General features: G+C 37.4%; 1 protein-coding gene and 1 long non-coding RNA gene across 29 annotated transcripts in view; one reads left to right on the top strand and one right to left on the bottom strand.

Annotated features, from left to right (window-relative positions):
- LOC141375838 (uncharacterized) overlaps positions 1-16,286 on the top strand; it is a 488,480-nt gene that overhangs the window by 392,165 nt on the left and 80,029 nt on the right. For 2 of the 28 annotated variants that reach the window (XR_015944750.1, XM_088651074.1), the window contains 2 exons: positions 1,756-1,810; positions 3,751-3,872. The exons of 23 other annotated variants lie outside the window; for them this stretch is intronic. Coding sequence is in view for 1 of the 5 variants with exons in the window: in XM_088651074.1 (XP_088507200.1) it covers positions 1,756-1,766 (11 nt within the window). In the remaining 4 variants the exon portion in view is untranslated. Of the gene's footprint in view, positions 1-1,755; positions 1,811-3,750; positions 3,873-11,029; positions 11,127-16,286 lie in introns of those variants that run through there. 3 more of the 28 variants (XR_015944749.1, XR_015944746.1, XM_088651073.1) reach the window with 2 other exon arrangements.
- On the bottom strand, positions 8-9,655 carry LOC147842735 (uncharacterized). The gene is made up of 3 exons (XR_015498233.1): positions 9,008-9,655; positions 3,720-3,797; positions 8-2,370 (listed from the first exon to the last, which is right to left on the bottom strand). It is a non-coding gene; the product is annotated as an uncharacterized LOC147842735 (long non-coding RNA).

The following is a 16,286-nucleotide window of genomic DNA, read 5'->3' as shown; positions in this document are numbered from 1 at the left end:
TTCTTTTGTAATGCTATTTTGACACTCCCTAAATGGATAGTTCACCCAAACGGTACAAATGTGTCATTATTTGCTTACATTTTACTTGTTTCAAACCATTTTGGGTTATTTCTTCTGTTAAAGACAAAAGAAAGTACTTTAAAAAAAGATGTAAACCTGTAACCATAGACTTCCATAGTAGAAAACACAAATAATATGAAAGTCAATATTCATTGGTTTTCAAAGTATCTTTTGTGTTTAATAGAAGAAATAAACCCATAAAGGTTTGGAACACGTGAGGGTAAATTAATAGAGTAAATGTTAATTTTTGGATGAACTACCCCTTTAAGTGCTAAAATAACAGTTTCCTATCACTGCTAAATGCAGTGTAGCAGTCCTGCGTGTTTAGTCATGGTTTATAAGGACCAAGTATGTCTATTAGATGTGACTTAGCAGTAGACTATTGTTTTATTAAATCTGTGTATTTCTTCAGGGTTCATGAGGACATGATTGGTTATGCGAGCCTTAAAGCTTTCAGTAGTTTTCTTCATCTTTCTTTGCTTCTCGCTTTTAGTACCTATATGAGCCTGTCACTTTGACAAACACAAAGACTTGTCTTCTACAGAGGTTTTTGTAATTGTTTTGTCAAGCTATTTTGGTACTTTAAACCAATCATGTCCTCATAAACCATGAAGAAGCACACATTATAAAACAACAGTCTTCTGTTAACATTGTAAAACTACACATACTGTGTCCTCATAAACCATGAAGAAACACAGATTTAATAAAAAAAACATTGTACTGCTAAGTCACATCCAATAGTCATACTTGGTCCTCATAAACCATGACTAAACACACAGGACTGCTACACTGCATTTAGCAGAAATAGGAAACTGTAATTTTAGCACTTAAAGGGATGATTCACCCAAAAATTAACATTTACTCACCATTAATTTACCCTCAAGTGTTCCAAACCTTTATGGGTTTCTTTTTTTCTGTTTGACAAAACAAATAAGATACTTTGAAAAAAGATGGATACCTCTAACCATTGACTTTCATATTATTTTTGATTTCTATTATGGAAGTCATTGATTGCAGGTTTTCTTCTTCTGTCAAAATATCTAGTTTGTTTGTAGGTTTGGAACACTTGAGGGTAAATTAATAGTGAGTAAATGTTCATTTTTGGGTGATCAATCTCTCTGAGTGTTAAAATGACAGTTTCCTATTTTTACTAAATGCAATTTAGCAGTCCTGTGTGTTTAGTCAGGGTTTATGAGGACCAAGTATGTCTATTGGATGTGAGTTAGCAACAGGCTATTGTTTTATTAAATCTGTGTGTTTACTCATGGTTTATGAGGACACAGTATGTGTAAGTTTACATAGTGCTAGCAGTTGACTTATAACTTGTTTCTTCATGGTTTATAAGGGCATGGTTTGTTATGCGTGACTTAAAAAGTCCCTTCAAGTGCTAAAATTACAGTTTCCTATTTCTGCTAAATGCAGTGTAGCAGTCCTGTGTGTTTAGTCATGGTTTACGAGGACCAAGTATGTCTATTGAATGTGACTTAGCAGTAGACTATTGTTTTATTAAATCTGTGTGTTTCTTCATGGTTCATGAGGACACAGTATGTGTAGGTTTACAATGTTACCAGTAGACTTATTTCATAACGTTTGTTTCTTCATGGTTTATGAGGACATGATTGGTTTTGTGAGACTTAAAGCTTTCAGTAAGCGAATGTCATGTTTTCTTCATCTTTCTTTACTTCTCTCCTTCAGCACCTCCATAAGCCAGTCGCTTTGTCAAACACAAACAGAGTTGTCTTCTACAGAGGTTTGTTAATTATTTTGTCAAGCTATTTTGACGCTCCTTAAAGGGCTAGTTCACCCAAAAGTACAATTGTGTCATCATTTGCTCACCATTTGCTTGTTTTAAATTTTTATGGGTTTATTTTTTCTGTTAAACACAAAAGAAGATACTTTGAAATAAGGTGGAAACCTGTAACCATTGACTTCCATATTTTTTGTGTTTTCTATTGTGGAAGTCAATGATTGCAGGTTTTCTTCTTCAATCAAAATATCTTGTTTTGTTTTTTATCAGAAGAAATAAACCCTTAAAGGTTTGGAACACTTGAGGGTAAATTCATAGTAAGGAAATGTTCATTTTTGGGTGAACCATCACTTTAAGTGCTAAAATGACAGTTTCCTATTTTTACTAAATGCAGGTTAGCAGTCCTTTGAGTTTAGTCATGGTTTATGAGGACCAAGTATGTCTATTGGATGTGACTTACCAGCAGGCTATTGTTTTATTAAATCTGTGTGTTTCTTCATGGTTTATAAGGACATGATTGGTTTGCGAGACATAAAGCTTTCATTAAGCCAATGACATGTCTTCTCAGGGCTCGAAATTAACTTTTTTACTTGGTAGCACCGGTGCTCCCAACTTCAAATATTTAGGAGCACCAAAAAATTTTTAGGAGCACCAGAAAAAATTTAGGAGCACCCACCAAAAATGAATGAGCACCGCTGCAAATTGTTTTTTAAGGGATTTATTGTATTTTAAAACAACATTAATAGGACTAACAAAAACCAGAAACAACTATCTAACTAATGCTGCGAAGACATTGATATTTGTGTGCAATAATTCCAAAATGAATGTCTAATAATTAGGCCATAGAATATTAATGATGATGAAAATGACAATAATAGTAACAATGAATTCCATTTCTCATTATGATACTGCCTTGAATGTGCATGAATGTAGGTTATCTGCTATTAAAAGTCTGTTACTTTATGAAAAATAATTGTATAGTTTGCATCAAACAAAAATGAAGCATTGCAGTAAGAAATATTAATTTTGTACTGCTGTTTTTATATGCATGTCAATTTAATAAATAATATTTCTGCTACAAAACAAACAAAAGATTATAATAAATCATTCAATTCAATGATGAAAGCTGCAAAGCAGTCATCAGTAAATAAATAAAAAAATAATATATACCTTAAAAAAGAATAGACAAAAGAAAGAAAGTAAAGTCTCGCTTCTATCACTTTTTTAAAGTTTTGGTTTCAGTTTGTGTCAATTTAAAGGTTCAGTCTGAGATGATCTTCATTTTTCTGTGTTTGTGGAAAAGCAGGCGAGTCAGCCGACCCAATTAATAAGTAGGCAGAGCAAGATTCTTGCGCTAACCATCGGCGCAAATCCGGTCTTTGTTATGAGCCGCAGTTTCAGTGTAAACTTAGTAAAGGCGAGCTTCTTTGGCGATGATATGTACAGTATTAGATTTGACTTTCAGCGGACATTTGCGCTGAACACGCAGTGAAAGCGACGCATGGAGATTCGGGCACCTTCTCCAAGAAGCGCGTACTCGATTGATCACAGCTGGCGGATCATTATTCACCACGTGACGTGTCATGATCGCTTTCATCTGCGCCTCAACTTAGGTGGGGTTTTCAAACTTGTGAGCTTTAAGTTTTTACTCTTCAGCCGTTTGCATTTCCTGTGGTCATAAAAGCTCCTTCCCTGTCATCTGACAGCGCAATACCTTGAGTGAATGACAGCTAATATGAACCAATATAGAGGCAGGGAAGAGCGATTCAGCATGTTTTTAGAAAAAACCAAAACAGGTCGCACTACAACCATTATCTGCAGTCGCACTAATGCGCCCAAATATATTATGAGGTCGCATAGATTAATTTTCGGGCGCATATGCGACCAAAATGGTCGCAATTTCGAGCCCTGCTTCTTAATCTTTCTGTGCTTCTTTCTTTCAGTATCTCAATGAGCTCGTCACTTTGACAAACACAAACAGAGCTGTCTTCTTGTTGTAAATGAGGGCGATGCCAACCCTCTTGTGCACCACCAGAGGGAACCATCGCCAGAATTCTGATTCGACTCACGGACTCAAAATCCCATAGCCCTGCTACCTGGCACTGATTACGGTCCAGGTGCAACTCATCAGCTCTCGTGTATATATACCACACTCACGCTCCGGTTCGTTGCAAAGTCTTGATTTGCCTGGCTGTCATTTCTGAGCGTTCCATACTCCCTGCTTCGGACTGATCTGTGTTTCTGACCCTGTGCTTGTTCTACGATTACGAAAGACATCTGCCTGCCCCTGATCTCCAGCCTGTTATTCTGACCAGTAAGATATCTGCCTGCCTTTGAACTTTTGCCTGTCCCACGTTCTGTCTCCTGGATTGCCCCTTTGTGTTTGTTTGTATGTGTGCTCTTAATAAAGCTTGCAAATGGATTCAATGCCTTCTGACTCATCACAACAGAAGACTTCGCCACTACAGAATCCAGCAGCTTTAGCACAAGTCTCGACTGAACTTTCCGCTCAAGCCACTCAGTTAGCCACCCATCATCAACAACTCACCCATCTAACTTCTCTCACGGAGGAACTGGTGAGAGCTATGCAGCAACTCCGTCATCCGAATCCTGCAGTTACCCCGCCTGCTACCATGACAGCTTCTCAACCAACGCATGTCTCCAATGCTCCGGCTACCGTAAGTCCCCGATTAGCTTTTCCTGAAAAGTTTGATGGGTCACCTTCTCGCTGCAAAGGCTTCTTATTGCAATGCAAACTATTTGTTAACCAACAACCTGCATTATATCCCACTGATTCTAGTCGGGTGGCTTTTGTATGCAACCTGTTAACGGGGAAAGCGCTGGAATGGGCTACAGCGATATGGAAGGAGGAGGAATGTAACTATCCCACATTTGAAACTTTTCTCAAGCAATTTCGGGAAGTGTTCGAGCACCCAGCAGATGGGAGAAGCCCCGGTGAGCAGTTACTTTCTCTTACACAGGGGCGTAACACAGCTGCAGAATACGCCCTGTCATTTCGCACTCTCGCCGCTCAAACTAACTGGGTTGAGGATACACTGAAGACACTATTCAGACGGGGTCTGAATACCAATCTACAATCTGAATTGGCTTGCCGTGACGAAGGAAAGAAATTGAATGAACTCATTGAACTTACCATCCGTCTTGATCATCTGATTCGCAGCCGTAGAAATCCTCGCACACAGCTCCATGTTTCAAATGACACGCCCCCTGATGAACCCATGCAACTGGGTTTCACCCGTCTCACCCATGAAGAAAGAATGCATCGATTGCATAATCATCTATGCCTGTACTGCGGTCAATCAGGGCACAGGAAATCCACCTGCAGCGTACGACCTCAGACACCAGTTCAATCGGTGAGTCCTTCCCATGTTCCTGCACTTTTCAGTGTACTGATTCCTGTGATTATTAAATTGGATAAAAGAATGATTAATACTACGGCTCTTGTCGACTCTGGATCTGCCGGAAACTTTATATCTAAGAAATTTGCTTTATGTCACGAACTATCTCTCAGCTCATATGATTCCTGTCTTGCAGTGGAAGCACTAGACGGTCGTCCTGTGGGTGAAGGACGCATCCGTATGATTACGAATAAACTACAGTTACAAGTTGGTGTTCTACACATTGAAGAAATGCAATTCTACATTATTGATTCAGTTAATCATCCACTGGTGTTGGGACTGCCCTGGTTAAGGCGACATGATCCTCATATCTCCTGGAGGGACGGACAGATATTGCAGTGGAGTGAGTCATGCATGAAACAGTGCATCCAGCCCATTCACAAAATTCCATTACGAACCACCAATGTGTTACCTGAACTCGTTGATGAACTAATCCCCATTGAGTACCATGACTTACATGAAGCTTTTAGCAAACAAAAAGCTACTCAACTTCCCCCACATCGACCAAGTGATTGTGCTATTGAGTTAATTCCAGGTTCAAGTCCTCCAACGGGTCGAATATTCCCTCTGTCACAACCTGAGCACAAGGCAATGTCTGAATATATCGACGAGGAATTGGCCAAGGGTTTCATCCGACCTTCTACATCTCCTGCTTCAGCTGGGTTCTTCTTTGTAAAGAAGAAAGATGGCAGTTTACGTCCCTGTATTGATTACCGAGGGCTCAATGAAATCACCGTAAAATTCCGCTATCCATTACCCCTCGTACCTCCTGCCCTGGAACAATTAAGAAAGGCTAGATATTATACCAAGCTTGATCTTCGCAGTGCATATAACCTTGTCAGAATCCGTGCTGGTGACGAGTGGAAGACCGCGTTTTCCACCACTAGGGGGCACTATGAGTACACGGTAATGCCCTTCGGCCTGTCAAACTGTCCATCCGTGTTCCAATCTTTTATGAACGATGTCTTTCGGGATATGCTGGATCGCTGGGTCATCATTTACATCGACGACATCCTCATATATTCAAACACGATGAAGGAACATGTTGAACATGTACGTATGGTGTTGCAACGCATGATTCAACATCGTCTGTACGCCAAATTAGAGAAGTGTGAATTTCACCAGACACAGATCGCCTTTTTGGGATACGTCATCAGTGCAGAAGGGATTACCATGGATGATACGAAGGTACAGGCAGTTCAACGATGGCCGTTACCCCAGAATCTCAAGGAGTTGCAGCGATTTCTAGGTTTTGCCAACTTCTATAGACGGTTTATCAGAGGCTTTAGTTCAATAGCCGCACCATTAACAGCCATGACCAAACGAAATTCCCACAAACTATCCTGGTCCTCTGAAGCACGCCAAGCATTTAGCGATCTGAAGACTCAATTCACCACAGCTCCTATTCTCCGTCATCCCAACCCAGACCTACCTTTCATTGTGGAAGTGGATGCATCCAACACAGGAGTCGGTGCTGTGTTATCTCAACGTCAGGGTCAACCATCCAAAATGTATCCATGTGCCTTCTTCTCCCGTAAATTGACCAGCGCAGAACGAAACTATGATGTGGGAAATCGCGAATTACTGGCAATGAAATTAGCCCTGGAAGAATGGAGACACTGGCTGGAGGGGGCTAGTCAGCAATTCACCATATTAACTGACCACAAGAATCTGGAATATCTTCGCTCAGCCAAACGTCTAAATCCCAGACAAGCTCGTTGGGCTTTGTTCTTCACCAGATTCGACTTCATTGTCACCTATAGACCAGGGAGTAAAAACAGTAAGGCAGATGCACTATCCAGGCTATCAGAGGATAAAACCCCAATTAGTGATGAAACCATTATTCCTACGAACTTACTAGTGGCTCCAGTACAGTGGGACATACTTACCGAGATCCAAGAGGCCAACCGAGAAAACAACCCTCCAGTAGACTGTCCGAATCACCTGATTTTTGTACCCAATAACATACGTACCAGATTACTGACCCATATTCATGACACTCCCAGTTCGGGGCATCCAGGCATCACTGCAACTTTGGAGTTAGTCAAAGCCCGTTTCTGGTGGCCGTCCCTCACGAAGGATGTAATTAATTATGTTCAGAAATGTAAAATTTGCCAAAGCACGAAGGCATCTCACCAAACCCCTGCTGGCCTGTTACAACCGCTACCGGTTCCGCAACGGCCCTGGTCCCATATAGCGGTGGACTTCATTACGGATCTCCCTGTTTCCCAGAACAACACAGTCATTCTCACGGTGGTTGATCGTTTCTCCAAGGCTTGTCGCCTAATACCGTTGCCCAAATTGCCCTCTGCCTTTGAAACCGCAGAAGCCCTGTGCAATCATGTATTTCGAATGTTTGGCTTACCTGACGATATCGTCTCAGACAGGGGATCCCAATTCACTTCCCGGGTATGGTCCGCTCTCTGTAAAAATCTAAATATTAATGTTAGTCTCACCTCAGGGTACCATCCTCAATCCAACGGCCAAACTGAACGTATGAATCAAGAAGTCATTCGATTTCTACGTTCCTACTGTCATCAGCAACAGCACGACTGGAGTCGCTATCTGATGTGGGCAGAATATGCACAAAATTCATTAATAAAGCCAGCCACGGGTATTACGCCATTCAAATGTATTCTTGGCTACCAACCACCCCTGTTTCCATGGTCCGGAGAACCCACTGAGTTACCTGCTGTCACGGATTGGCTGCAGCGGAGTGAGGATGTCTGGAACCAGGCTCACAGACATCTCATGAGGGCAGTCAGGAGGAGAGAGATTCAGGCGAACCGTCACCGACGCCAGGGACCCACGTATCAACCGGGGCAGTGGGTGTGGTTGTCGACACGAGACCTTCGTCTGAGATTGCCCTGCCGCAAACTCAGTCCCAGGTATGTAGGGCCATTCAAAATTGTACGCCAGATTACTCCAGTGTCTTTTCGCTTAGCCTTGCCTAATCATTATCGTATTTCTCCTACTTTCCACATGTCATTACTCAAACCCGCTGGTGGTCCACGAGAGGAGGCGGTTGAGGAGGAATCGGAAACCAGGACCCCTCCACCTGTCATGATCGAGGGCGAGGAAGTTTACCTCGTTCGAGAAGTGCTGGACTCTCGACGTCGGGGTGGCGCCCTCCAATATCTGGTGGACTGGGAAGGGTACGGTCCAGAGGAACGGTCCTAGGTGAATGCTAGAGATATTCTAGACCCAACTCTCACGGAAGAGTTTCATCAAAGGTTCCCAGAGAAACCAGCCCCCCGACAGCGCGGTAGACCCCGGCGTCAGGTGCCTTCTCGCTTCAGGAGCCGCTCGCAGGAGGGGGGTTCTGTTGTAAATGAGGGCGATGCCAACCCTCTTGTGCACCACCAGAGGGAACCATCGCCAGAATTCTGATTCGACTCACGGACTCAAAATCCCATAGCCCTGCTACCTGGCACTGATTACGGTCCAGGTGCAACTCATCAGCTCTCGTGTATATATACCACACTCACGCTCCGGTTCGTTGTGAAGTCTTGATTTGCCTGGCTGTCATTTCTGAGCGTTCCATACTCCCTGCTTCGGACTGATCTGTGTTTCTGACCCTGTGCTTGTTCTACGATTACGAAAGACATCTGCCTGCCCCTGATCTCCAGCCTGTTATTCTGACCAGTAAGATATCTGCCTGCCTTTGAACTTTTGCCTGTCCCACGTTCTGTCTCCTGGATTGCCCCTTTGTGTTTGTTTGTATGTGTGCTCTTAATAAAGCTTGCAAATGGATTCAATGCCTTCTGACTCATCACAACACTTCTACAGAGGTTTGTTAATTTTTTGTCAAGCTATTTTGACAGTCGTTAAAGGGATAGTTTACCCAAAAATGACAATTGTTTCATCATTTGCTCATCCTTTACTTGTTCTAAACCTTATGGGTTTAATTCTTCTGTTAAAGACAAAAGAAAATACTTTTAAAAAAAAAGATGGAAACCTGTAACCATAGATTTCCATAATAGAAAATACCAATAATATGAAAGTCAATGGTTACAGGTTTTCATCAGTTTTCAAAGTATCTTTTGTGTTTAACAGAAGAAATAAACCCATAAAAGTTTGGAACACTTGAGGGTAAATTAATAGTAAGTAAATGTTAATTTTTGGGTGAACCATCACTTTAAGTGCAAAATTGACAGTTTCCTATTTTTACTAAATGCAGGTTAGCAGTCCTGTATGTTTAGTCATGGTTTATGAGAACTAAGTATGTCTATTGGATGTGACTTAGCAGTAGGTTGTTGTTTTATTAAATCTGTGTGTTTCTTCATGGTATATGAGGACACAGTATGTGTAGGTTTACAATGGTTTACATAGTGCTAGCAGTAGACTATTATAACATGTTTCTTCATGGTTTATGAGGGCAGAGTAAAGGAGTACACCCAAAAACGACAATTGTGTCATCATTTGCTCACCCTTTACTTGTTTTAAATCTTTATGGGTTTATTTTTCTGTTAAACACAAAAGAAGATGGAAACCTGTAACCATTGACTTTCATATTTTTTGTGTTTTCTATTATGAAAGTCAATGATTGCAGGTTTTCTTCTTCCATCAAAATATCTTGTTTTTGTTGTTTATCAGAAGAAATAAACCCTTAAAGGGTTCGAATGCTTTGGGGTATATTAATAGCAAGTACATTTTCATTTTTGGATGAACCATCCTTTTAAGTGCTAAAGTAACAGTTTCCTATTTCTGCTAAATGCAGGTTAGCAGTCCTGTGTGTTTATTCATGGTTTATGAGGACCAAGTATGTCTATTGGATGTGACTTAGCAGTAGACTATTGTTTTATTAAATCTGTGTGTTTCTTCATGGTTCATGAGGACACAGTATGTGTAGGCTTACAATGTTACCAGTAGACTGTTATTTTATAACGTGTGTGTTTCTTCATGGTTTATGAGGACATGATTGGTTTTGCAAGACTTAAAGCTTTCAGTAAGTGAATTTCATGTTTTCTTCATCTTTCTTTACTTCTCTCTTTCAGCACCTCTATAAGTCAGTCACTTTGACAAACACAAACAGAGCTGTCTTCTACAGAGGTTTGTTAATTCTTTTGTAATGCTATTTTGACACTCCTTAAAAGGATAGTTCACCCAAAAATGACAATTTTGTCATCATTTGCTCATCCTTCACTTCCTTCAATCTGTGTTTCTTCATGGTTTATGAGGACACAGTATGTGTAGGTTTACATGGTGCTAGCAGTAGACTATTATAAGATGTGTTTCTTCATGGTTTATGAGGGCATGGTTTGTTATGCGAGACTTTAAAAGTAAGTAAACGAATGTTGAATTTTCTTTATCTTTGCTTTTCTGTTTCAGTACCTCCATGAGCCAGTCGCTTTGACCAACACAGAGTTGTTTTTTACAGAGGTTTGTTAATTCTTTTGTCAAGAATTAACAAACCTCTGTAGAAAACAACTCTGTGACTGGCTCATACCCAAAAATGACAAATGTGTCATCATTTGCACACCCTTTATGGGTTTATTTTTTCTGTTAAACACAAAAGAAGATGGAAGATGAAAACCTGTACTCATTGACTTCCATATTTTTGGTGTTTTTATTTTGGAAGTCAATGATTGCAGGTTTTCTTCTTCCATCAAAATACCTTGTTTTTCGTTTAACAGAAAAAATAAACTTGTAAAGTAGAAAAGTCCAATAGTAGGAAAAATAATAACATGGAAGTCAATGAGTGCACGTTTTAATTTATTAAGAAAATAAACTAATAATAATTAAAATAATTAAATAATTTAAATAAGTGAATAATAATGTCTCTCTCACTTTTTCCCTTCAGGAAATAACAGGTGAATCTTGACAGAAATCCAGGAAGCCAGACAGTGATGGTGGTGATGTTAAGAATTTCTGTCAATAACAATGCAGGAAGAAACTAAGTAACTAAAATTACTTTAAAAATAATGTGCATTTTAGGCCTTTTTTATTTTAAGCAAATTTTAAGCATGATCTAAAGGGTTGAGTTTATTTTCTTAATGAGTTATAGGTGTATTTTGAGAATAAACCAATCAGAGTCTCATCTCCCATTCCCTTTAATAGCCTTGCATCGTGCCATAAGCGCATTTGCTATTTACATGACGTAAAGTAAGTTTAAGTGGAAAAACTGAGCATTTCACAAGCAAACAGTTAACAGTTATTTTTAACAGAAAACTGTTAAACAGAGCATCTACCGCGCGAGAATGAGAGATAAATGATCTACTTTCACTTTCGCTCTTGGTGGATAGGAAAATCTTTACGCACAGACATCAGTTAGCCTAATAATAATAATTAGTTGCGTTTGTTAAGCGCAAGTATTTGTTTCAAAACTATTTCTAAATGCAGTTCTAATTTTCAGCAAATGAATAAATGAACAATAATAACTAAGTGTTGTCATAAACCTGAGTTATATCCTAAAAAACATGTTGCCCGCATATGGTCTAAAACCTGCAGGTGGGCAAATCTAAGCTTTTTTTTAATAAAACAAATATAAATATGGATATAATAATTATTACTGCTAATAATAACATACAAAAGCAAATTGTTATGAATAAAAACTATTGCGTCGTAGAGTGATAAACAGTGTTTGTTATTTTAAAGTGACAGGACTAAGATGGTCAATAAATAAGCTTTTTATTTACCTATTAATTCACAGTTTTAATTTACATTTTGTTGATTATATTTTACTCTTACTTTTACCTATTAAAAATCTTATTTTTTTCTTATTATTACTCTTATTTTACTTTTATTATATTTATATTTTACTATTATGTTATTTTGTCTCAATTACTGTACATTAATAGCAAATTAATATTTAAGTAGGCCTAATTATTTATTTAAAAACATTACCAGCGAAATACTGAGAAACGGTCTGGCGCTATTTTTATATACAGGCCTATCATAATTTTAAAGAAAGCTGCAAGGTGTGCTACATTATTTTAAATTATTTTTTCTGTCTGTTACTTGAAGTTCAGTGCGTGTGCCTGTGCGCTGAGAGACAAGGCAATATTGACAAAATATTGAATTTTGTTTTTTATATTGCATTGCATTAATTTGCAGAGATGTTTTATAGTTTATACAGGCCTAAAATAAACGCTTTGGTACAGAGTTATTATTTTAAAACAAACCTGTGTTTGTAATGATAGATGTAGGTGTCACAAAATACTTTTTAAATCAGTGTTTTTATTAATATGATTATTATTTATTGTGGACAACACTTAATAAATACTGAAATGTCCTTAATACACACCTTATTTTTTTATCAATTACAGTGCTTCCCGCTAGGGCTGCTCTATTATGGGAAAAATCATAATCACGATTTTTTTGGTCATTATTTTAATCACAATTATTCAAAATGATTATCAGTTCAAGTCAAAATTATTAGGGCTCCTGTGAAATTATTATTATTATTTTTTATAAATATTTCCCAAATGATGTTTAACAGATTCAGGAATTTTTCACAGTATTTCCTATAATATTTTTTCCTTTGGAGGAAGTCTTATTTGTTTTATTTCAGCTAAAATAAAAGCAGGTTTAAATATTTTGAAATCTATTTTATGGTCAATATTAATAGCTCCCTTAAGCAAAATAGTTTTTGATGGTCAGCAGAAGAAATAACTGGTATACAATGACTTGCCCAATTATCCTAATTAAGCCTTTGAATCGTACTTTAATCTGAATGCTTGTATTTTGAAAAATATCTAGTAAAATATGTGCTGTCATCATAACAAAGATGAATGAAATCAGTTATAAAAAATTAGTTATTAAAACTATTATGTTTAGAAATGGGTTAAAAAAAATCTTCTTTCCATTAATCAGAAATTGGGGGGGAAAGTAGGGCTAATAATTTAGATTTCAACTGTATTCATTTATTTTCCTCCCTGCAAAGGAAAGGGAAATATGTACAATAGAATAAAAATATGAAACAAACTGTGCTTTAAGCATCTTCACTGTAAAAAAAAAAAAACTTTGATTATAGCTACTAAAGTCCTTCAGACAAGAACAGTGAGGGATTGTCTTCTTTTGTTGTTTGATTAATGGTAAAAACAGTCGGCAGCAGGAATATCACGCACTTTCACTTTAAGAGCAGTACGGTTCTGATTTATGGTTTCTCTTTCACATGTCTTTTGATTCTCAACTAGTTTGTTTATTACTTAAATGAGAGTTAATATGAATAATCACTGAACATCGCGTTTTGATACCTATTTGACCATTAAAATGCTCACATTAAGATAACTTTAGATGTGTGTGCTTTGCTCTGAGCACACAGTGTGCGAATATGTGTGTGCCGCATACACACACCATGCGGTCTCATTCATGCTTTTAAAACATGAATGATTCGAATGTACATCAATGAATGATGCACATGCCGTGCTGCAAAATTACAATGCATGCTTTTAGTAATATTCACGTGAAACTGAGCTTTGCAGAGCAACAAATGTGTACAACTGAAAAGAGGACGATATATGATGCAACAATCGTTTTATCTCGATTAATGATTTGCATATTCGTTTGAAGCCATAATCAAAATCGAATTTTCGATTAATTGCATAGCCCTACTTCCCGTATGTTTATAATATACTTGCGAGGGTAGCAGGCCCGGCGCCAGGATATCATAACTGAGGAGGCATTTTAATCCCATGACTAATTTTGGTCCCTCTTGTTCCTTTCATTTAGGCTATTTATTCACATTAATTATTACTTTGCATTACTGCCTAAGTTACTGACTCAAGGCAGTAATATACTTTTTTATAGTAATAATGATATGCAGTTTTGCTATTATTGATTTTATACCATTTATCAACGCAGACAGATCATGGTTCATTGCCAAACGAGTGCTTTATATCAAATTTTATTATCCTTATATGGGCCTATAATAGGCCTATAAAGGTTTAAAGTTTTAGGTAAAGACGTCAAACTATGCCCATACATGCAAGCTAATCCACGGTTAGACTATTCTATAACCGGTAAATAAATATAGTAAAATCAGCATTACTGAATCACGCTTCACAAAACCTTAACCAACCAAAATCAGTGTTAGGAAAAAGTTAAATGTTACAATCAAATGTCATTAAAAAAAATTTATTAAGTTACATTTTAAGGCATTAGTACGGAGACTCGGAAGGGACGTGATGGTGAAGAAAAAAATTGGGTGGAAGAAAAAAAAACTGAGTGGGAGAAAAAAAAAGGATGGTAGAAAAAAAAACAGTGATAGGAATATATATATATATATATATATTTTTAAGTTTTTGTTCCCTCACAAAGATGTTTTGCGTTATCCACACTTCCTGTTCACTTCATACCTGTCAACCCTCCTGTATTTTACCATTCTATCCCTCTATCATACTATTGTTAAGTATTTTCCCATATTTCTCATATATTTTTATTTTTGAAAGCATTCTGAAACAAATATAAAAATGTCTGCATTTACTTTCTTTCCATTAAAAGCTGTGGGTTGATCATCGCCCTTCATATGCAACCTCTGAATCAGGGAATGATAAACTGATCCCAGATCAACTTCTGTACATGCCATTTAAAGAGGAGCTAAAGTGCAGGATTCAGATCTGTGTTTAAACAGACAAATATACTTAACAATATGTAAACATGTTCGTCCTGTGTGTTTTATTTTAAACACAACTCATTTTCTCTTAAATGAGCACAAACAGTTACTTAAGTAATGGAATACTTTCATTATAGATCTGTGCATTCTTAAATTGACACCTCTGATATGAAATAAAAGAAAATGAGAGATTCATTTGCTGCTCATCACTTGTTTGATAACAGAGGTGTCGCTTTAAATGGTGTGTATAGAAGCTGATCTGGGATCAGTTTATCATACCTAGCACATCCGTATACATGCATTCGCTAATTCACAGGTTGCATATGAAGAGCGATGATCGACCCACAGCTTTAATGGAAAGAAAGAGAAATATGGGAGAATCACAGCAAAAACGGAAGGCTTGGGAGAATCCTGGTAAAACAGGAGGGTTGACATGTATGAAGTGAACAGGAAGTGTTTGTGGAAAAACAGTTTTGCGAGAACGCAAAACATCTGCGAGGGAACGCAAAAACTTCCAAAAGAGGATTTTTAAATAAAAATATAGTCAAGGTAAAATGTTCAAAAACTAGGTCTGAGTCACTCCTTTTCTTCCGCCGTCTCATTAACACACCTTTATTAAATTACAATAATTAACAAATTGCACAAACAAACAGTAATATTCAAGAGTAAACTAATGAGCTATTTAAAAGTACACTTTAAAGAAAACCACATTTATAAGAGAGACTGTGCCTTAAAGCATATACTGCTCTGTCACACTGCTTTTATTTATTATTTTAGGTTTGTTTATGAATGAATTATTTAAGTTAAATATTTCATGTATGTGGTTTAATATTTAATTGGTCATTAAATCAAATGAAGAAGCTAGCTACTTTATTTTTTGACACTTCAACCGATCAATAAACAAAGAAATGAACAACCACAGATTATTTTATTCTCTCTGTAAAGTATTTAGATACTTAGACTATACTAAATAATTAGACTATTCTATATAGTTTTTAACATTGTTTGGGCTCAGTTGGGATTATTTGTTAATGAACTGCCACTCATCTTTCCATTAAACATTTTGATATTAAAATTATGTTTTAACTTTATGTCTCCAAGATTGCATTGTAATTTTCTAAGTTAAACTAAACTAGTTAAACTAGACAATTAAAATATGCTGTAAAAAAGTTTAGGTTGATAACTATTTTATTTTGGCTGGAAATGATTTACTGCTGGTTTTATCTGACCAGAGAACAACACAATGTTGGAATTGACGTAGTAGCATTGTGTAAAGTGCGATATGAGACAGCATATTTAATCCTTGCACTATTTTAAGTGAATGCATATGTATTCCACCGACTCCAAAATTAGGAGTTAAGAGTCTCATCCAAAAAACCCAGAACCGAACATCCCTAATCGACGCCCCATTGATGTTTCTTTGAACATCAGGTGCCATTATTAACTGTTTATCAAGTTAAATTTCAAACTGAACCTATAACTGTTTTTGATTAATTCAAAGTAT

This window comes from Danio rerio, chromosome 8 (genome assembly GCF_052040795.2).
Source record: "Danio rerio strain M-AB ecotype USA chromosome 8, GRCz13ab, whole genome shotgun sequence".
NCBI classification, from domain to species: domain Eukaryota; kingdom Metazoa; phylum Chordata; class Actinopteri; order Cypriniformes; family Danionidae; genus Danio; species Danio rerio.
The sequence above is the reverse complement of the archived record's forward strand: the minus strand, read 5'-3'. Positions and strand labels throughout refer to the sequence as shown.